Source organism: Cryptosporidium ubiquitum (genome assembly GCF_001865345.1).
Source record: "Cryptosporidium ubiquitum isolate 39726 chromosome Unknown contig_1, whole genome shotgun sequence".
Classification (NCBI taxonomy): domain Eukaryota; phylum Apicomplexa; class Conoidasida; order Eucoccidiorida; family Cryptosporidiidae; genus Cryptosporidium; species Cryptosporidium ubiquitum.
This window is the reverse complement of record NW_021639816.1, coordinates 259486-280457: the sequence shown is the minus strand read 5'-3', so window position 1 is coordinate 280457 and position 20972 is coordinate 259486. Positions and strand designations below refer to the sequence as shown.

The following is a 20972-nucleotide window of genomic DNA, read 5'->3' as shown; positions in this document are numbered from 1 at the left end:
TTTTTTTTTAACCACACAAACAGGCGGCATGCATGATATAACAGGCGCCACATACATTTATACCGGTTTTTACATGTAAGCAGTCCAACATGTAATAATATTAGCAAAAAAAACATGTCAATGTAAAACAGCAAATGATAAAGCCATGATATGCATGTATGGAAATTAAATAACCTTATAATTAAAACTATAAACTAATTAGAACTAATTTTGTTTTTTTTGTACAAGATGGTGAATTCCATCTTGCGTGAATTGGGAGCTCCCACTAGTTATGTTGTTGATAGGATTGACAATATTCGGTATATTAGAAGGTGTCTGTCCTATTTGTAAAATGTTTCTATTGTGGTAGTGCATGTTACTATTACCGTTTGCAGCATTGCTATTATTATATTTTTGATAGTAATTATTATTGCCACTCACACTGGAAACACTGTTATTATTTATGTGGGGATTATGAATAGGAATCTGCGACTGAGGGGGATACTGGTGGTATTGATGTACTTGAGCGGAGTTTTGGGATTGCATCTGCAGCATTTGCTGACGAGATCTCATGTTTATACCGTTGACTCCCATTCCCTCTGCAATATACATATTCTGGTCTAAACGTGCTCGTTCTTTAATTTCAATAGGTAGGTCTTTCTTATTAGTGTTTTGCTGGTACATTACATACCTATTAGCATTGTTACTGCTATTATTATTATTATTATTATTGTTATTATTATTATTTGTAGTAGCACTACTATTAGTACTATTACCTACGTTTGAGTCAGCTCCCCGAGAAATGTACTCGCCATTTGGCATGTAACCACTTGGAATGGTTTTTTGCTGTCCAATACCACCTCCTACCATAGTGTGGTCCACAAGTTGAGCAGTACCCGGTACGACTCCAGTTCCCCCAGCTCTGGTTCCGGCTCCAGTTCCGGCTCCAGTTCCAGCTCCAGTTCCGACTGGGCCTCCAGAACCCGCGTTAATTTGGATATAATGACTATTTGGTTTACCACCATGAGTTCTGTTGAGATTAGGATGCACCTGATGGTGAATTTGATTTGCCATCACGTTTTGAGGATAGTTTAACTTCTCTGGAAGTCTCCGAGTCTCGTTGTTCAAGTATTGTATATTTGGGGCATTTGTGGCCAATGAAGTCGTTGAAGCTGTGGGAGTTGTTATAGCAGAGTTCGGTACGTTACCAACGTGATTCATAGAGTTACCTCCATTTATTGAAGTGTTAGTAGCTGACCCAGGAGCAACTGAAGCTGCAATAGAACCACCTAAAGGAGTAGTGACTGTAGTATTAGCAGTATTGGCGGAAGTTATATTTGTAGAGGAAGCAACGGGAGTCTTAGGAACCGGAGAAATGGTATTAGCAGAAATAGAAGCATTAGTGGTGGCTGTGGCTGTGGCTGCATTAGAAGATATGTTCAAATTAGCACTCAAGCGAATATTATTTGTATTGTTGGAGCTGGATGTAGAAACACTAATATTTGGATTAGTGCCATTTCCAACACCACCAGGAGCAATGTGATTAGAACTTGTGGAATTAGCCACTAAACCGTTGCTTTGGATACGATGTCCATGTAAATGCCCAGGCCCGGGACCTGCAACATGTCCCTGCACATGTATTTGGCCCGCGTGTTGGATTCCACGTCCATTGACCTGACTGTAGCTCAGAGAACCTCCTGGATTACTACCTCCAGTAAGAGAAGAAAGGGGCTGAACATTTGGTTGTGAAAGGTTTGTTGGCTGAATTGTATGCACTGAGCGTGTAGGATGTGAAGTATGGGGAGAGATTGTTGTGTGTGAAGAGGGAAATGTATGGGATGTACTACCATGAACAGGATAATGGGAAGACTCAAATTTTTGGATTTTAGTTGGAGGGCAGCTCTCATAATAGCTGCCCATGCTCCCAGTACCAGTAATTCCGGAGGTTCCTGCCTTTCCGGGAGTATTAACAACAGCTCCAGACATAGCTCCAGTCCCTGATCCAGGCCCAGCTGCAATGGGATAGTTGTGTTTGTAGGCTACTCTGCTGTGAGGGTGGGTCTGGCCTATCTGGGACATAGGGATGTTACTCATACCAGGAGTTTCCGTAGAACTGACTAATCCCTCTCCTTGTTGATTAAATCTGTTATAGTTTGAAGGCTTGCGATCTTGAATTTTAGTCTCAATACCTGTCATAGTTGGCTTCTGAGAAGGTAAATCAGGCTTTTGTTCACCGGCCTGAATGTGGGGTAAAGACGGATGCTGACTCTGGCCAGTGACTCCAAAAGAGGGCTTACTAAAGTTTATGTGGGTAGCTGAATGTCCAGCTCCAGGTACAACTCCAACTCCGACTCCAACACCAGTCCCCTGGATTCCAGAGGAGTTGGGAAAAGGACCCTGGTTAGGCTTGGTTACTCCCGCATTTTGTTGTGTGGAGAGAGGGTGCTGGGTATACTTAGTTACAAGCTCCCTTAGAGCCGAGAGATCCAAACCAGGGACATCATCCTCGAGGGTTAGAGCAACCTTTACATGATTTTCACCAACCCCCAGTAGAAAGCTTCCATCTACTGATAAGTTCTGATTAAATACAGCAAAATCATCTGTATCTATTCCAAAGAGCCTAGTGTCACTTAGGGGAAGCTTGGAAATACTTGGATTAGGATCAATTTCCAATAGGGCAGTTTCGATATCCATAATCTTCTTCAGAGCTTGGATACTGTCTTCTCCAATAAATCTTTTAACAGAGTTACGGTACTGAATCTCAGAAAGCTGTTTGTCAAAGACATACCAGTCATCTACAGTTGGGGTTCTGATGCATGGCTGGGTTGCCAACTGTCTGATTAAAGAGCTGAAAGGTTCAAACTTATCAATTTTGAGTTTCTCGAGATTCTCTTTAATTGACTTGACTCCTCCTCTACAGATGTCTGCCAAAGTAGGACCTTTAGGCTTGGGATTTTGGTGACCCTGAGTAGGTATTGCTGGATATGGATATCTACCCAATTCTCCCCCTCTATATATCATTGTACCTCCAAATGGATGGCCTCCTAACGCTCTTCTATTCGTTAAATCAGATCCTAAAGCTAAGTCTCTTTCCCCTGCATATCCTCCTACTCCAGATGTACCTCCCCCAACTCCAGGCCCTCCACTTCCCTTAGCCACCCAAGGAGAATGAGAGCTTGAAAGTCTGGCTTCCATTCTTCTTGTTACCATTGACCTCTGGTTAGATGGATTAGGAGATTCAATTGTTGGAGGAGAAGTAGGAGTCTGATTCCAAGTTGGTTGTGACTCCGACTCAGAGTCACTGATAATTTCACCAGCTCTCTTTTTCTCCTCATATTCTTCTATGTTCTTTATGGATTGCTCATATCTAGTCCTACTACCCTCCAGACTTTTATCCCAAGTCTCCTCCAGAATCAAACCCATCCTATATACCATAGTCCCTATCTTATTGTATGTATAACAGTTAGTTATGATAAGTTTAATGTCACTGGCAAATGAATCAAAGTCTTTATACTCATCTTGAGACACTTTTTTCCTCATTGTCGAGAAGTCCATTGGGTTTTTAATAACTTGGTAATAGTCAGGGACAAATTCAGCGTTTACTGGTTCTGCAAAGATTTGTTGTTTGTCTCTTTTGTATAACCTATGTATAATTTCGTGCATAATATCCTTTGGACCTTTTGGACGCTTCACCTTTAGAGGCTTATTAGGAGCGGCCTCCGGCTCCACTTTCTCCTCAGGCTCCAAGGGACGAAGTCTTGGCCGACCTCTCTTTCCTTTAGGCTTATCATCATCTGCCCAAATAGAAGTTATACTAACTAATCCTGATGGACCAATGTCGGTTCTGTTAGCATTCCGTGGAGGCCTCCCTCTTCCTCTTGGTATCCTGATCTCTGATATCGCATTCTGACTACTCTGCGTCACTACTGAAGAGGCATCAGCATCCGTCTTTTGACTGTAAGTCTTACCCTCACTCCTCTCGCTTCCTGCTCCTTCCTGATCCTGATCCTGATCCTGTTCTTGGTCTTGGTCTTGATCTTGGTCTTGGTTTTGGTCTTGGTCTTGATCTTGATCTTGATCTTGATCCTGGGCCTGTTCCTGGTCCAGATCATGTCTCTGTTCTAGATCTAGGTCCAAGTCCTGGTTCTGTCCCCTATTTCCCTCTCCCTCCACTTGGGCTCTAAGTGGAACGGAGGGATCAGAACAGAGCTCCTGGTTCATCTCCAAAGATCCCCCCTCTTCATCAGAGCTTGGGCCAGGGTGATTATTTGGTGTTTTGCTCCCCAAGATATCATTCATTTTGGTTGGTAATTCTAATAGAAAGCTCCCCAAGACTTTAAAGTCTTAGTAGGTGGGGAAACTCAATTTAGTTTGCAAAATTCACAAACTTGTGATTTCAGAACTTCGTACTGGAAAAGGTAGTTCTTGGCATAAAGCTTGCTTAACACTGAAGGATTAAATAAAAACTCGAGAATGACAAAATATATAAATTTTTATCAATATTAGTTTCTTTGACCTTGAAACTTAAAATTCAAAGACTAAAATAGATAAATACTGTATTTGGCAAGATCTCAGTCTTGGTAACTAGTGTATAGTTCCAATCTTTGGGGTAGCTTTAACTTCCCCTAGAGAGATAAGGCCTGAGTACAGATAAAAGTGGTCACTTAAATGAGCCCAAAACTTATATACTGAGTTTGTTGAAGGAGGATCTATCTTTACCAATGTTAATTTCTTATTACGTAGAAATTCCTAAGCTGATTTTTCCCGGGTAAATTTAATAAAAAAATAAAAAAATTTTTTTTTTTCCTCAGTACCGGTATTTGGGCAACCCCCATTTTGGAGCCAAAAAAATTCCACGCCAAAATAAGGGGGGCGAAAGTGCGCGCGCAAATTATTTAATGAATTATTTGCCTTAAGTTTTTTCCTTATAATTGCCGATAAAAGAATTCTAAGATAATTAAAAAGGATTCCAAAAGGCGCCAAAATTTTTGAGATAATTTGACAATGGCCTCTAAGTATAGTTGAATATTTTTTAAATTGAGATTATCAAAACGTCCTCAAAATATACTGTGAATCAAGGTTTCTAGGTAATTTTAATGAAAATAACCTTGAGAGCTGAGGTATCTAAGATATAACAAACAGAAAAAAACTGAGAAATAACGATAAAAACACTTTGAAGCAGGAATTTTAACTTAGAATTGGGGAATTTGAGATAATTTTTTGTATTTAAGTTTTTAATGGCTCCCTGACTCTATTAAGAACAGTTCCAAAGCAAAGATGGATAGCGCTTTCAATGCAAACTTACATGGAGTTTCCGCTGAGCCCACCCCATTAATCATCTCATCGGGTGGTTTAAATGGAAACTTATTGAGAAAGAATGGCGAGGAAGGAGCTGGTGGTCTAATTTTGGGCGAGACTGAAGGGAATAGCACCTTAGGGAGCAGGTGTGACGGTCAGGATGACTCTGGAACAGCTGATGTTGATACAGAAGGAAGCGAAGAGTCTCACAATCAATATTGGAAGACAAAACTTTGTTTGATGTTTTCAAAAGGAGCATGCAAGAATGGAGATAATTGTAGGTTTGCTCACGGAAATGAAGATTTAAGAACTCCTGTAAATTTGAAGAAGACTAAGCTATGCCCATTTTGGTTAAGTTCTGCTTGCAGTATTGGAGAGAATTGTCCTTTTGCTCACGGTACTACTGAACTTAGAGTTACTAATGACTTTTATAAGACTTCCGTCTGTAGGTATTGGAAGATGGGCGTTAAATGCGATGCTGGAGTTCTATGCAGGCATGCTCATGGGGAGGCAGAGCTTAGAAAGAAGACAAACAAACACTTACTTAGGCGAAAAGATGACCAAATTCCGTCTTCTATTCAGGAAGACGAACTAGTAATTTCAATGAGAAATAACAAGTTTAATGAAAATAGTCGATTTCTCTTTCAGGTTCCTCCTCCACCTCCTTTAGTGTATTCAAACTCAAGCCAGACAATACCATCTTTGGGGAAAATTAGACAAAACCAGTCCCACTCTCAGACTCAACCCCAATCACAAACCCATTCAAATCTTCATTCAAACTCCAGAATGGGCCTGGGATCTCATACCCAGTCATTACAGACCAAAACCTTACCGCCAATCTTTATGTATGTTGATCGGGATGCTGAAGAAGAGCAGAAGATGAAACGTAATTACAGTTGTGACGATAATTTTAGAAAAGAGGGCTTTTCAAATTCTCACTCTCACTCCCATCCTCATCCCCACTCCCATCCCCACGCCCATTCTCAACCTCAATCACATTCACACTCCTACCCTCCTCAATTCAATTCTTTTCAAGATAATCAAAATAATGATATTACAAATGTTCAATGTATCAGGAACTCTTCATCCCTTAATAATTTGAGAGACTGGGGGTCTAACTCCAAGAATGATCAATTGGATGTATCTCAAGACATTTTTGGCTTTTCTGGGCTTGAGAAGAACCCTGGAATACCTTCTACTAATATGATCAAAGGCAGGTTTCAAGATGAAGATTCTGAAAAGCAACTTCTGGACCTAAAGTCAAATGAAACAGACTTATCTTCGTTTTGCTCTTTAAGACGAATGGAAGATAGCTCAAACTCTTTGGTTTCCAACATTTCAGACTTGAGTTTTGGAGATGATTTCTTTGGTGGAGTACTTCATAATAAGTTTCAGAACCATCAAGTTTTGAAGCACTCCCCTGGATCCATGTTCAATGGCATACTTTCATGTAATGTTGAAAGCCATGGTGGCTCAGCTGTAGGACACAATTGCCAATCATCAAGTATTGTTAAGGAGAACAAGAGAGATGAAACAAAGTGTTTAGACCATTTCAAGAATATCCCAGATGTGGTTCCATCTGAGGGATTTATTTCAAAAATCAACCAATTTAATACCAATTTGGAGATTGCTCATTCTCCAATTTTGGTTAGAATTAAGCTTCTTGATTCTTCGGAAATATCCTCTCTTTCAATTGGAGAAGTCCCTGCCATTCTGATTCCTTCTGAGGATATGAAGTCTGCAAAAGTACATTTTTTGTCAATTTAAGCATTTCAAGCAAATTATTTATCCGTAATTGAAGCGAAACTTGGCTTCAAAGCAGCCTGTTTGTATTCATCTTATTCTCAAATTTGAGTATAAGATTTTCATGATTGAATTTTTATAAGCAAAGTTTGCAATGTTTAACCATAGAACTTGTCCATCATTTAAAGCGATTCTTTTTTTTAATCTTAATTCAAGTCTAGAGATTTATTGAATGGCTATTGGTAATGATAGGTGACTGAGAATATCAAGGCTTTTCCATTATATCTATTGATTGTTTTTAGTTTTTTTATATATGCTTTACAAAATTAATGTCTTCTTTTTATCTCTTAAACAGACATCCTTTCTTGTATTTTCACTTAGTTAATTTTTTCAAATTCGTTTTTTCGTGTTTTGGTCCTGCATGCAAAAAATGAGCGCGCGACACCTTGTTTAAGCTTGAGACAAATATTTATTTTAAATATCTATATATTAGTAAGAGAGGATTTTGGGATTAGAAAAAGACTTAATAAAGACTCTAGAAGGTATGAGATGTTTAAATACAAAATATTTACAATACATCTCATTTTTATTTTATTATTATTTGATTTTTATATAATTTTCTTTATAGTGGTTTTTTTTTGATGATTTACAGATTAAAATATTTCTCCACAATTTGGCGCCACAAATTTTATGCAGATTATTTAGTAGGGAAATTTGGATGTTACAAAGGTTTGGCAAAAAAAACTGCAAAAGCCAAGGTGATGCAAAGAAACACAAGAAAAGGGGTCCTAGATAGAAAATAAAAAAATTCTTTGAGTGTATATTGTCTAAAGAATAGGGAGAAGGAAAATTGGTAATATTGCTGGAATTGTAAGGTAGTGCCAGGAAGATTCATTAGGTTTACTAAGGAGAGAAGAAAAGCTAGTTAAAGGTAGCAGTTAGAAGGATGTATAATGGAGTGGGACTTAGAACCGTTAGGGGTTCAGGAACTAGTGGTCATGTACAAAAGAACTTATCAGCTTATGTGCCAAAACATTGGGAAAGGAGAAACGATACTGATATAAATTCAAAGCAAAGACCAAAAGCCCCTCATATAACTAGGCATGACCCAGAGCTTATTGAACATGAGAAGTTGAGAAAAATGGAGTTAGAGCTTCTGGAGTTTGTTGAAGAACAAGAATCTAAGGGTCTTAAGGGGGCTGATTTGGAAGAAGTTGTGGCTAAAAAACGCAAAGAACTTTCTTCTTTGCTAGGAAAAAGTTCTAACTTTACTAAAAACAGTAATAATAACCATCGTCATTCTGATATCTATCAAGAAGATGGATTTGTTAATTCTATATTTGACACTGATGTTGAGAAATTGGATTCTAATCAATTATCCAGACTGAAAGAGGAAGAACTTAAGGTTTTTAGGAGAGCTTTGGGATTGGAAAAACCTAAGAATGGGAGGTACAGACAAACAGAAAATAATTGGAGAAGTAGAGATGGGCCTACATATAAGACCAATAGTAGGAAAGAGGATTGGGAAAGAAGTGAGGAAAGAGGGAGAAGCAGGCAAAAAGGAGGAGAAAGAAAATCTCCAGTTAGAGGAGATCAACTTTTATTTGATACTAGGGGCAACTTGAATCACACAGACCATGGAGACTTTAAGCAAAATCTTGGGAACAATCAAGGTCTTGAAAATTTCGCTCATTTTTATGAGCGTGGCAACTATGATAAGTCAGAAGACATTAAAGAGATTCAGAATAAGTATAAATCTGATATCCAGCCCCGGATCGATCTCAGTTCTCATTCGGAATCCCAATCAGAGTCACGTTCCGATTCACCCTCGCACTCTCATTCATGCTCTCGTTCCTGCTCTCGTTCCTGCTCCCGTTCCCGTTCTCGTTCTCAATCTAATTCTCACTACAACTCCAATTCCAGCTCCAGATCTCACTCTAAATCCCGATACTCATATTACGCTCTGAGCAATAATACACTACAAAAAAACTCAAGCTTTCACACTATAAACCCCAAAAATAAAACGAAAAGAGAAAAGTACTCCAGTTCAGCAAGAAATCTTGCCGAACTAAATAGCTTTGAACGCAGGAAAAAATATAGATACAGAAGGCCGAGAAGATCTCGGTCACCTTCTACAGTATCTAGATATCGGTCTTTTAGTAGAAGTCTATCACCGCGAATGGCGCCGGCGGGCTCGCATGTGGTTTGCATGTAATAAGTACAAATTGTGGGTGAATAGAAATTATTTAAAATAGTGTATATAGCTAGGGAGAAAATAAATAGAAAACAGAGGAGTCTGGTTACCCAGAATTATAAGTTTCTATATGGAGATATATTCCTGTAGTTTCTAATTTTCTTTGTCGATTCATCTTTTTTAATTTTATTTCAGAATTTAAAAGTAAATAGTTTGTGACTTGCTGGGGGGAGAAAGTAAATGATCGAGAAAAAAAGAGATAAACTATTTGGTGTGGCTACTTCAATTGCAAAAGGTGCGGAAGTAGCTTCGAGTATTGACTCTCTGAGGCCAGTGGTGACAAATGGAATTAAGAACGAAACAAGAGAAAACAAAAGTAGGTGGAGTGTGGATTCTTTTGGATCTTTAGATAATCAAGAAACTGATTTATCTTCCTTTGGAACTCCTATAACTCAAAAAGGTGAGAATATTTTAATTAATCATACAAAAGAGAGAAAGTTGATTGTATCATCAAATTGTATTCAATTAATTCCCAAGTCAAAATATCTTTCTTTGAGTGATACCAATAATAAGCCATTAGAAGTAGAAAAGGATGTACGAGATTTCCAGATCAAGGAGTATATGATTGATACAATGCCCCCTGAAAAAGATCAAAATGACCTTTTATCAAAACAATCTAATGAAAATTTAATTAAAGGTGAAATTAGAGATCTACCACTAGTGCCAAATATCCCATTTTCTCTTTTTATTTCCTATTTCAGAGAACAGAGAAACCAGACTTGCAAGAAACTACTGTCAGTTTGGAGAGGGTACAAGACAAGGTCAATATTAAGAGGAAGTTTAAGAGGATTACCCTTATTGGAGGCTAATGGTGATGGAATCGTTTTTCACACTAGAAAAGTCTATTTGGGTTACACTATCCACAAGATTCTCTTGTCCATAATAGATTTGTATGATTTAATATTGGATGAGGAATCTAGGGCATCTCAAGGTTGTGTTGGAGGTGGTACCAATTCTAGTTCTTGGTTGGATGCAATGTATGAACAGGTTGGAGACTTCAAAAACAAGTATATTTCGGAAGTTAATAGTGCTTTAAAGGAAGGTTCTGGAAGAAGATGGGTTTCAGATATTGTTAACGCTAGGGAAGCAAATAGAGGAGATATTTCAAGGAAACCAAGAGAAAGAAAGGGGTTACTTCCAATGAGGTTCGAAAACAAATATAAAGAGAAGATTCTGAGAAGCAAGTTACTTTTGAAGTCTAACAAAACTGTAATTAGAAAAAACAACATGGGAGATCAGAATATCACAAAGGGGAGAGGGGCCAATGATATAAAAAGTTTACTAGGAGGGAAGCAGGAACATCTAAGCAAAGATGAAGAGTATATTAATGGCTTTAGTCATATTTATCTTCCTTATTGCTTAGTGAAATCCAATTCTTTGGAGGAGGTTTCTAGTTATTTGGGTGTAAAGATAGACCAAATTACAGGTATAATCCAGGAAGAATCTATTTTAAACACTGGCAATAGTAGCAGTAATGCCAATAATTATAATAGCTTTGAAACAGAGAGTGGTTTTGAACTGACTCCAGGATTAGGAAGAAGAATGGGTGAGTTTACTAATGATAACACTCCATTTTTAGATAGGACAACTCCAAATCCGTTGAGAGAACCCAACTTCAACATGTACTTTACACCAAACAGTTTTGTTCAAGGCTCATATAAGGATCAAGGACAGGATCTTGCCGAATATTATACTCCAGTTCAGGAGGAGTTTGGGGATCCTATGATTGAAAATTGTGAATACGGAAATGAACATATAGAGAAACAAGGAATAACTCAGAAATCCATTAGTCAAATTAAACCAAAACCATATTTAAAGAGGAAAAGCAAGAGTATCTTGCCATCAAGAGAGACTGATATAGAATTGGACAAGGTAAAATCAAAAGTTAAAGAGCTTTATAAAGGTAAGAATCTAATTGAAAAGAAGATTTCAAGAAAAGTCCCAGCTTCAGGTGGATATGAACTATCGGGTTCTAGGATCCCAAATATATCTTCCACTCTAAATATAATTTCAGTTTCAAATTCTCCTTCTTCAAGGAATTCTTCATCAAAGGTTTCAAGAATTCCAAAGTACACTACAGTTAGTTTAAATAATACGTTTAAAAACTCCCAGAATAGTAAGGGAGTGGATACTCCACAAATAATTAGATCAAGATATAGTGATTTTTAAGAGTTTAAAAAGTTTTCTATTTAATTTTCCCCTTGCTCGTGACAGTTATCCATCCATCCTCATCTGGGACCCCCTTTTTGTTGCTGTTGGTTTTCTTTAAAGCTGATGAAGATGAGGGGCCTTCAGCCTGGGTATTGTTTCTAAATGAGTTATTATTGTTACTACTATTATTTGAGTTTTTATTACCTTTAACTCCAGAACCGTGTTTCTTGGTCATATTTGAGACTTTGTATTTGAGTCCTTGAATATAGATACCTCTTTGACAAAGAAGTTCTTGGGATTGGACTGAATCTACTTGGACAATTGCTTCATCCTTATTTCTGTTAATTGCAATAGCAAATCCCTCGTTGCTGTTTTTAAGTTGGAATGAAATAGCAGAGAGAATATCCTTATCAGATAACCCTGAATTGGCTGATAGTCCGTGGATCTTGACTTGGTGCTTAATTTTGGCAGATTTTTTAACATCTTGATATGTAGGGAAGGTCTTGATGTGGTGATTCTGGCTATGTGTGTGTCGATTTCCAGTAGTTTCATGCTCGGTATTGTTACAACGATAATCTTCTAGATCCGTGTTCTTTAGATCATTAGTTAAAGAAATGGAATGGGATAAGGAAGGTTGATTTGTGAAACTTTGCATACTATACATACTTTTCATGTCAAATGGTACTGGAAATACATAAAAGATATTATTAAAAATCAGAAAGTTCTCTTTGTTATGATGATCTGGCCCGTGAACCATCTGCAAAACTTGGAAAAACAGGAATCTCTCATCTCCTGAGATTACATGGCCATGTATAGACACAGTAACTATATTTTGAGTTGTTTCATTGATATCCATAATTTCTACTGGAATCTTACAACTTATGGTAGGTAGGCTTGAAAATATATTAAATAATGTGTCCTTCTCGAAGCTTTTAATACTAAGTATTCCATTGTCGAGAAGTATAGAACCTTGAATTCTTGGATTCCCTCCAATGGCGAAGCTTGGAATTTGCCATTTCAAGTGGGGGTCAGGATTGCTAATATGTAAATCAGCTAGAGAATTTGGAGAATCGCCAAGAAGTGAGTAGTAGTTTGAGATAAAAGGGACAATTCGTGCATTAATAGACGATGTGGAGGAACCAGCAGAGCTTCGTCTATTGGGGCTCGTTGATCTACTGGAAACCATATTTAACTTTTCCAAGAAATAATTTTTTTTCTTGACAATTCTACGAGGACAGCCAACCTTTTCCCCACACTTATGTTTTAAACAACTATTAACTATTTATATAGGAGCTCTAAATTCCAAACCACTATGTCTTAAATCTCCAGGCCTTAATTTCTAACAATAACAATAGTTTTTCTAGTAAAATATTAATAATAATAAAAATAATACTTATTAATATGTACTTTTTTTTTTGCTCCTCTTGGCATATTCCACCTTATTACACAATTTTTTCCCCTTGTGCTTTTTTTTATATTAGATTTTTGACAGGGGAGACAAGACGCGCCACATTAAAACTTCATGTATAAGTGGTGTATAGAGTGGAAATAAATACGAAAGGAATGAGAGTATGAGATAGAGAAGTGAAAGGAATGAGAAGAAAAAACTGAGTAGAGTTTTAGTTTAAAGTTAATTTAAAGAGCATAAATTTTTTCAATTTTTGAGATTAACCAGAATGAATGTTAAAATGCATGTTGGTGCTTGGGGGAATGTGCATGATTATGTGGGGTTTGGGAGAATTGGGTCAGAAATATTTGTCTGTGCTTCTGAAATACTTAACTAATTTGCATACAGGTGGGATATGGTTAGTACATAATACTGCCTATGTGAACTGTATTTGAGTGTTTAGTTCATATCGCATATTTGTTTTTTTTAGTTAAATATACTTCAAATTTTCTTATAGGCGAGGGGATTTTTTTCTAAAGCTTAGTTTAATAGGTACCGGCGTCTCGTTTGGGGCGGCACGCGCCAAGATGCGAAATTTTGGCGCGTCTTTTTTTCTTTTCTAATTGAAGAAGAAAATATACTAAGAAGAAAATAAGAAGGCAGTAGCCGTGATAAATTGAAGGTTGTTTTAGCAGTAGCAGGAATTATTGGTGAAATAATAGTTAATATTAATTCGGTTACTGGTAAACTATTATTTAATAAAGACAATTAAAAAATAGTCAAAGTATACAAGACTTAAAGGAGGCAAAATTCGGGCTGACAGAGTAAATAAAAATAATAAGAAAAAAGTACTTTAGTAAGAAAAACATTGACAGAGTTTGCTTAAGATCCAAGTTGGCTCTTTTCTAGTTGTATTCCAATAGGGAAAGGATAATTTCTCACAAAGAATTAGGACAAGAAAAAGTTTGTAGACTGAAGCCAGACTTTGCTGTGAATAACAGAAAGCATTGTATTATTGAACAAGGAGATTATATAATAAAATGTCGATTTATTGTGCCCATAATAACATAATTTGTGAGAGTGATGGATTCTTGGTATCACACTTATCAGATACTAACTTAACTTTTGATTCCTTCTCAAAACCATCAATAATAAGTTGCAGAGTGAACCCTTTGGTTGTATTGTCTATATTGGACTCTCACCTTAGGAGACAATCTGGACACCAATACGTAATTGGAACACTTTTGGGATATATCAATGAGGGTGGAAATGTTATAGTAACAGATTCATTTGTAGATAGACATTCATTTACAGATGATGGGATGCTTTCAATAATGATTGATACTCATGAAACCATGTTTGAGTTAAAACAAAAGACAAATTCTAGATTGCAGGTTATTGGATGGTATAGTACATGCTCTGGTATCAATTCAGTAAGTTGTGCTGTCAATAATTGGTTTAAGACAGATGTTGGAAGTTCAAAGTTTCAACAAACTCCTTTGTTATCTGATCCTATTCATATAGTTGTGGATCCCTCCTTTTCTAACGGTAAATTGTCTATTAATGGGTATATTCAAGTTCAATCAACATGGACAAATTCTATAGTTTCTGTTTTTAGACCAATTCCACTAGATATTGTTGCAAGTCCTTGTGAAAGGCTTCATATTTCAAGAATATTAAGGCCATTACTTGAGAAACATCATTTGAATGCAGTCGGTATTCCTCCAAAAAGCCTTCCCAGGACTATTCTTGGACCAGAAGACGAAATATGTACTGTTTTACCTTTGAATAACTCTAACTATAATTTACAATCTGGAGATGTTTCTCAGTTATTAACCAAGCTCATACTTCTTGTTCAGAGATGCCAGAACTATGTAAAGAAAGTTCTTTCTGGAGAAGTTCCTATGGATCCTATGATTGGAAGACAAATTGATTATGCAATCCATTCAATTTATGACTTTGAATATAATATCTATAATATTATTAAGAACAACTCTACTCAAGATGCACTTATTATTGGATGTCTCACAGAACTTACGAGAGTCCAGCTTTCCCTTTCAGAGAAACTTCAATCATTGATCATTACTTAATTATGATTTGGAAAGACGGTTTAGTTTTTGTCACAGAGTCTCTTGGACATTATAAACCCTCTTTACTCTGTTTTATTACTTATATCTTATGTTGATAGTAGCTTTTTTTTCTTCTCCTTCCAGACTTTGTCTCAAGGTAAAGCTATCTATTCATTTTAATTAGACACTTTCTGTATATAATTCATATATACCTTGCACTTATTATTTATTTTGTTCCTTTAACTTATCATAGTAGTGAATTTCCCTGAAATAACGAATTAAAAAGAATATATTAGAGGGAAGAAGAGAAGAAACACATTTAAAAAACATAAGTGATATATAAGTTATAGATTAGTCTACACTGTATAGTTTGGTGGGAGCTTAAAGAACAAAACCAAAGCTAGAAAAATTTAAAGATAAGGTTTACTTTTGTTTCTCTTTGCATTCATTCATACTTCTTAGTTCCTTTCTACAAGCTTTCTGAAGAAGTTCAATGTCAACTTGAGAAGGAGGAAAGAAGATATACCTAACAACACTTCCTCTGATAAAACAGTTCTTAAGAGATCCCAAATGAATAAAACTCTCATTTTGGTTTACTGTTGTGTTATTTAGCTTTATATTGAGATATTGGTCAATGCTATGTAGGATCCCTGTTATTTGCAAATCATTCTTTAGTTCTACTGTAACCACTACCTGCTTCTCAATAAGAGTTTGTAAAAAGTTAAAAAAAAGCTAATATACGGAAGATAAAGAAGTAGTGTGAGGAAGAAAAAAGAAGAAAGTAGGTATAGATAGTGTATTTGAGTTAATTATTTTTTAAGTTAATTTATTGTGTATACAAAATTGTTGGCCATATCACACCCATACCCAATTCACAGCTCTTTAAAAAGAATTTTATCTGATCAAATACAAGAAGATCCTATTTTCAACCAAAATATGCTTTATGACTTCTTTTATAAAACAGTATTCCAGAAAAAAAGTTTTTGAGAACCAGTTATAACTTTCAAAAGAGCAAAGCCAGATGTATATGACCAAAACCAACACAAAAACTTACCATTTTCAGACAAAATCAGATATAAACCAATGACTAATTGTCAAAAAACATTGAATTTTTGTATATATTATATATTTATATATAATAATATATTTTTATTCTGTTTTTAAAAATTAGTTTTTTTTTTCAAATTTTACCTATACCGGTTAAGTACCGGTATGCAGGAATTTTGTGTATACCGGTGTATGTATGTAAAAATAAAAATGAGATTTTTTCTTTCCTAAAAAAAAAAAAAATTTGAATGTAAAATTCTTCTTATTTGATCAATTTTCACTCTTTAAATCTCTTTCTTATGCTTTTCTTTCTTCTTTGATTTCTCTGAATACCATTATCTCTTGTCAAAAATATATTAATATTCTAATTCATGGACATGTCTCCAAAGAGGGGACGATGAAATATAAAGACTTGAATTCTACAGGATCTTTTGAAAGATAGATTTAAAAAATAAACATAATTAGCTTATTAAAACTATTTGAAACACTGTGAATAGTAAAATAATTTAGTTATCTTCAAATATTAATATAAACATGGAAAAGTTTAGACAATTTGCAGATGAATCAACAGGTATAAATCCATATATACCGGTTTGGGGTCAGACCAAGACATCATTAATAAGAAAGATACTTGGAATACCGATTTTTATAGCAAGAACTGCCATTTTGTCTATTTGCTTAATTATGTTTGTTATTTTTTCAATGATAATTGAATTGATGTATTTAGATCATCTCAAAATAATCTTTTATTCAATTTTCCTGAATGGCCTTTCCAGAGTAATACTTTTATGTCTTGGATGTATTTGGATATCTGAGGATCTGGATAAGAAAGTATCATCAACATCAACGACTGAAAAGAAATCTAAGGTTACAAGAAAGGTAGTTTATGTGAATAGGCAAGGATTTTGTGATATATTTGTTTGTTCCTCAGTCTTAGGCGATCCAGAATATCTATTTATGGAAGATTCTGGGATATATTTGGCATCCAATTCTTTGAGTGCTTTGCTCTTTTCTATAGGATTAAGAAATATGAAAGGAATTACTTGTTTTTCTTCAGCAAGTAAATTGAAATCTCAATATAGTTTACGTCCTTTAGTTCTTTTTATGGAAGAGGCAAACACTAATGGTACATGTATTTTAGAATGGTGTAAAACTGAGAGGATTCCAGATACATCTGAGATGAGGGATTTGTTTGGAGAGAATTCTGAATCTATGGTTATTAAATATAAGACTAAATCTTTATATGGCCCCCAATTTACTACTGGAGACTCGATTAGCCATTTAATTAACATGCTCTCAAAGATTACCTACTTTGAGATTGATCTTAAAATAGTTTCTAGTGAAGTAATGAGAAACAGAATTACAAAAAAAACGGATGGATCTGGAGATAAAGATAAGAGTTACACAAACTTAAAAGATTTACAGAGAAAAAGACGTATTGATGACTTACTTTATAGTATACAAAATGTTCAGGGGAAATCTTCTAATCTTCCAATAGTAACTAGTGGGGCAGAAGAAGCTCGAGGATTTATTGATTACTGGGAAAAGACTAATAAAGGTAAATCTATCTAAAGTAGTATTAGTATTAGTATTAATAATAATAGTAAAATAGATGTTATCTGCTTAGAAGTATCAAATAGTTTTAGCATTAATGATATTATAGTTTAATAAAATTGATTTTAATATTAATTAATGAATTCTTACTTAATAGCTTTATCTATTGTTAATACTTCGAATAATACACTTTTCTATAGTCTGTTTTGTGTTCTTATCATAAAGAAATGCAAAAGTACAGGAGTCACATAGCTGACTTGGGTTTCTTGGAAGATTTACAGAGTTGAAAATAACCTTACTAACTTGGTTAACTCCACATATTTCACAAAAAGTAATAGTTCTGCTATGAGAGTAAATTTGTATAGGATAAGCATCTTTGTATGGGGAATCATAATTTGGATTAAATAATCTAATATTAGTAAAAGTTACTCTATGCTCACAATCACCAGAGTGAATATAACTAGAATGTGAGTTGATTGGAATCTTTAAGTGAGATATCTTTGTACTTTTCATTTCAAAAGTCCCAGGATTAGGTTTACTAGTAAAATCTCTTAAAGTATTAACAAAGCTTGACTTAATATCATCACTTCCATCTAAATATAAATCCCCATTAATCTCAAAACAATCTCCTGAAGGGTGAAATCCCAGTAATTCTTCTTCTTGTTTTGAGTCATGACATATAAATGAATCTCTCAAATCTGATAATGTTTGTGTATCCAGAATGTCAAATTCTGAAATCTTCATACCTCTTATTTGGTGATAAAATGAAACAGTAACAATAGTTGTCCCTTCTTTGACTCTTTCTTTTTCTGTGTCATTACTAATAGAATCAAAAAATCTTTTTCTTGATTGATAATGAGGTAAAACTATACTATTAACACTCACAAATTGTCTTCTTAATCTAGTACTTCTACATAGTCTTGTCAAATAATAAGAATTCCAGGAAATTTCTTTTCTTCTTTTTTGTTCCATTTCCTGTAAACTTACTAATCCAGACGGAATCCTTACAATTTTCCCAGGAATCCTAGACAAACGGTTTCTTGTAACTCTTGTTGGACTTAAATTCTTCAACCTTTCCAAAATAGCTGTGTCCACATACTTCATGTGCATATCTTTCTCCAAATCCAGCTCATTATTTAGCATTCTCTCAATTTCATCATAGTAAGTCTTTACTTGTATTTGATCTATTCCTTGATTTATTTCATTTTGTAATTGCTCATTCAAAATTGAAGAAGAGGTTAACTCTAAAAGAGAAGAAAGGATCTTGTTTGCTGTTTTTCCAAAATTATCAGTTGAATATATTTTCTCTGGGAACTCCGTCCTTATATATGCCTTTTTATAGTAACCAGTTTTATTATCCATATGTTTAATACAAAATCCTAAATTCAACAAAAACTAGACAAAAAATTAAACAACCAGTTCTTGTCCATTATTATAAAATCAACAATTTTTAGCCAATTTTTAACTGTTTATTCTTCATTATTCACCTTTATATTATTTGGATCTTTTTATGACATTAAATTCCAAAATTTCCCGCCAAAAGTACCGGCGCGTTGGCGCCAAAGTCATGTAGAGGTAAAGATGTCAGAAAAGAACTTGAATTAAGGGAATAAAAAATATATAAAGTGGATTCTAGGAAGGTTAATTTGGTCAGTGAGTTCTTATGAGGAAGTTAAAGTTTCATGAACAGAAGCTACTTAAGAAGGTAAATTTATATTCTTGGAAGAAGGAGGATAATGAAAGGGAAACAAAGATTTTGCGTAGGTATTATATTCAAGACCGAGAAGATTATACAAAGTATAACAAGTTATGTGGAAAGATAACCAAATTTGTATCTGGGATCAGGAAACTTCCTCCAGAAGATGAGTTTAGGAAAAGCACAAGTGAGATGCTTCTTAAGAAGCTTTACCATATGGGAGTAATTCCAACTTATAAAAGTTTGGAGGCAATTAGTGAGCTTTCAGCTTCTGCTTTTTGTAGGAGAAGATTGGCTGTTGTGTTGGTTCAGCTTAAATTTTGTCCAAATTTGAAGGATTCTGTAAAACTTATAGAACAAGGCCATATTAGAATTGGTCCAAACACAATCACAAATCCGGCTTTTCACATATCTAGAGAGATGGAGGACCATATTACATGGACTCAAGGCTCCAAGATTAAATCAATTATGCAAAAGTTCAATAATGAGTATGATGACTTTGACTTTCTTGGAAACTAAATGCTCTAAGTTAATTTATACATATATATATATACATATTTCTATGAATTTTGTTCCTCTAGCTACAAAAATCTATTAGTTTGTAGATGATACTTGCTTTTAACTTGTTATGAACTATCTCTTCTTCTTTTCCTTCACTTTGTGTTCTCAGTTTTTTTGGTTTCTCATTATTTTCGGCTTAAGAATGTTTAAAGCAACAATAAATAATTAAGATCTAGGTGAGGAGGATAGTAGGTAAAGGTAGAATCCTCAAAGTGAGTGAGATAAAGTCTTTAATTTTTCATTTTTCCATTAAGTATTATTAAAATTTAAATACCATGCTCCACTTTGAGCGCCATTTTTCTATCTGAATAAACTAGTCAATAATATTTCAGTAAATTAGATTTAGTAATGAATCTTTGGGAGTAAATTAAGAAAACGAAATCCCAAATACCTTCACAAAGCTCACCAAATATTTACTTTTATTTGTCAGAATTCAATTGTACTAAGTAAAAAGATGAACAAAAAAGTACTACCCAGAGCTATATCTATAGATTGTGAAATGGTAGGTTGTGGTGAAAATGGACATATATCTGTACTTGGAAGGATTGCTGTTGTAGATGATAAGCTCAAGTTACTTATGGATGCTTTTGTGAAGCCAAGTATGAGAGTTACTAATTTTAGAACTAAATGGAGTGGCCTTACTTGGGATCAACTTAAGTTTGGAGAATCGTTTGAATCAATTCAAAAAAAATTCCTTCAAATTGTGGAACATTATAGAAAAGAAAGCAGCTCAGGGTTGGTGTTTGTTGGCCATGATATATCTAATGATTTCCAAGTACTCAAATGGACCCCTCCAGAATCCGAAATAAGAGATACTTCTACTTATTTTCCTCTTAGAAAATTATTAATCAAATCTCTTTTAGAAAAAGGAGAAATCACTCGTTTTCAAAAGGAATGTTTTCTTAGACAAAAACCTTCTCTTAGATCCCTATCAAAACATGTCTTGAATGTAAATATCCAACAAGGATCACATTGCCCTTGGGAGGATGCCAAGTCCACTATGATGCTTTATCTAATGGTCAGAGAAAGGTGGGAAACACTCATATTTAATAAAAATATGATTGTCAATCCTCCCACAACTGGTGCTCTTAATAATGAACAAATTGAGGATTTGGGAGAAGTTGTTATACCTAATAGGACAAAAAAGAATAAAAAGAAAAAAGGAAGGAAGGGAGAAAGGCAGGTAATTATTAACAATAAATGATTTTCCCTATTTAGGAGATTATTTTAATA

The 20972-nt window shown here is 35.0% G+C and overlaps 10 protein-coding genes across 10 annotated transcripts; 7 read left to right on the top strand and 3 right to left on the bottom strand.

Annotated features, from left to right (window-relative positions):
• Positions 1–204: 204 nt before the first annotated feature.
• Positions 205–4278, bottom strand: cubi_02786 (bromodomain-containing protein; the record flags this gene model as incomplete). Its single annotated transcript, XM_029019797.1, has 1 exon — positions 205–4278. One exon carries the CDS (start codon positions 4276–4278, stop codon positions 205–207), a length of 4074 nt encoding a protein of 1357 aa, XP_028875204.1.
• Positions 4279–5256: 978 nt separating this feature from the next.
• Positions 5257–7044, top strand: cubi_02785 (uncharacterized protein; the record flags this gene model as incomplete). Its single annotated transcript, XM_029019796.1, has 1 exon — positions 5257–7044. One exon carries the CDS (start codon positions 5257–5259, stop codon positions 7042–7044), a length of 1788 nt encoding a protein of 595 aa, XP_028875203.1.
• Positions 7045–7966: 922 nt separating this feature from the next.
• Positions 7967–9235, top strand: cubi_02784 (uncharacterized protein; the record flags this gene model as incomplete). Its single annotated transcript, XM_029019795.1, has 1 exon — positions 7967–9235. The coding sequence occupies one exon, from the start codon at positions 7967–7969 to the stop codon at positions 9233–9235; it is 1269 nt and encodes a 422-aa protein (XP_028875202.1).
• Positions 9236–9454: 219 nt separating this feature from the next.
• On the top strand, positions 9455–11443 carry cubi_02783 (uncharacterized protein; the record flags this gene model as incomplete). The annotated part of the gene is made up of 1 exon (XM_029019794.1): positions 9455–11443. One exon carries the CDS (start codon positions 9455–9457, stop codon positions 11441–11443), a length of 1989 nt encoding a protein of 662 aa, XP_028875201.1.
• A 16-nt stretch (positions 11444–11459) lies between these two features.
• On the bottom strand, positions 11460–12611 carry cubi_02782 (uncharacterized protein; the record flags this gene model as incomplete). Its single annotated transcript, XM_029019793.1, has 1 exon — positions 11460–12611. One exon carries the CDS (start codon positions 12609–12611, stop codon positions 11460–11462), a length of 1152 nt encoding a protein of 383 aa, XP_028875200.1.
• A 1241-nt stretch (positions 12612–13852) lies between these two features.
• cubi_02781 (EIF3-P47 with JAB PAD domain-containing protein) lies at positions 13853–14902 on the top strand (the record flags this gene model as incomplete). The annotated part of the gene is made up of 1 exon (XM_029019792.1): positions 13853–14902. One exon carries the CDS (start codon positions 13853–13855, stop codon positions 14900–14902), a length of 1050 nt encoding a protein of 349 aa, XP_028875199.1.
• Positions 14903–16462: 1560 nt separating this feature from the next.
• On the top strand, positions 16463–17500 carry cubi_02780 (uncharacterized protein; the record flags this gene model as incomplete). Its single annotated transcript, XM_029019791.1, has 1 exon — positions 16463–17500. One exon carries the CDS (start codon positions 16463–16465, stop codon positions 17498–17500), a length of 1038 nt encoding a protein of 345 aa, XP_028875198.1.
• A 141-nt stretch (positions 17501–17641) lies between these two features.
• Positions 17642–18844, bottom strand: cubi_02779 (uncharacterized protein; the record flags this gene model as incomplete). The annotated part of the gene is made up of 1 exon (XM_029019790.1): positions 17642–18844. The coding sequence occupies one exon, from the start codon at positions 18842–18844 to the stop codon at positions 17642–17644; it is 1203 nt and encodes a 400-aa protein (XP_028875197.1).
• Positions 18845–19145: 301 nt separating this feature from the next.
• cubi_02778 (S4 domain-containing protein) lies at positions 19146–19697 on the top strand (the record flags this gene model as incomplete). Its single annotated transcript, XM_029019789.1, has 1 exon — positions 19146–19697. One exon carries the CDS (start codon positions 19146–19148, stop codon positions 19695–19697), a length of 552 nt encoding a protein of 183 aa, XP_028875196.1.
• A 496-nt stretch (positions 19698–20193) lies between these two features.
• cubi_02777 (uncharacterized protein) lies at positions 20194–20943 on the top strand (the record flags this gene model as incomplete). Its single annotated transcript, XM_029019788.1, has 1 exon — positions 20194–20943. The coding sequence occupies one exon, from the start codon at positions 20194–20196 to the stop codon at positions 20941–20943; it is 750 nt and encodes a 249-aa protein (XP_028875195.1).
• Between the last annotated feature and the right edge of the window lie 29 nt (positions 20944–20972).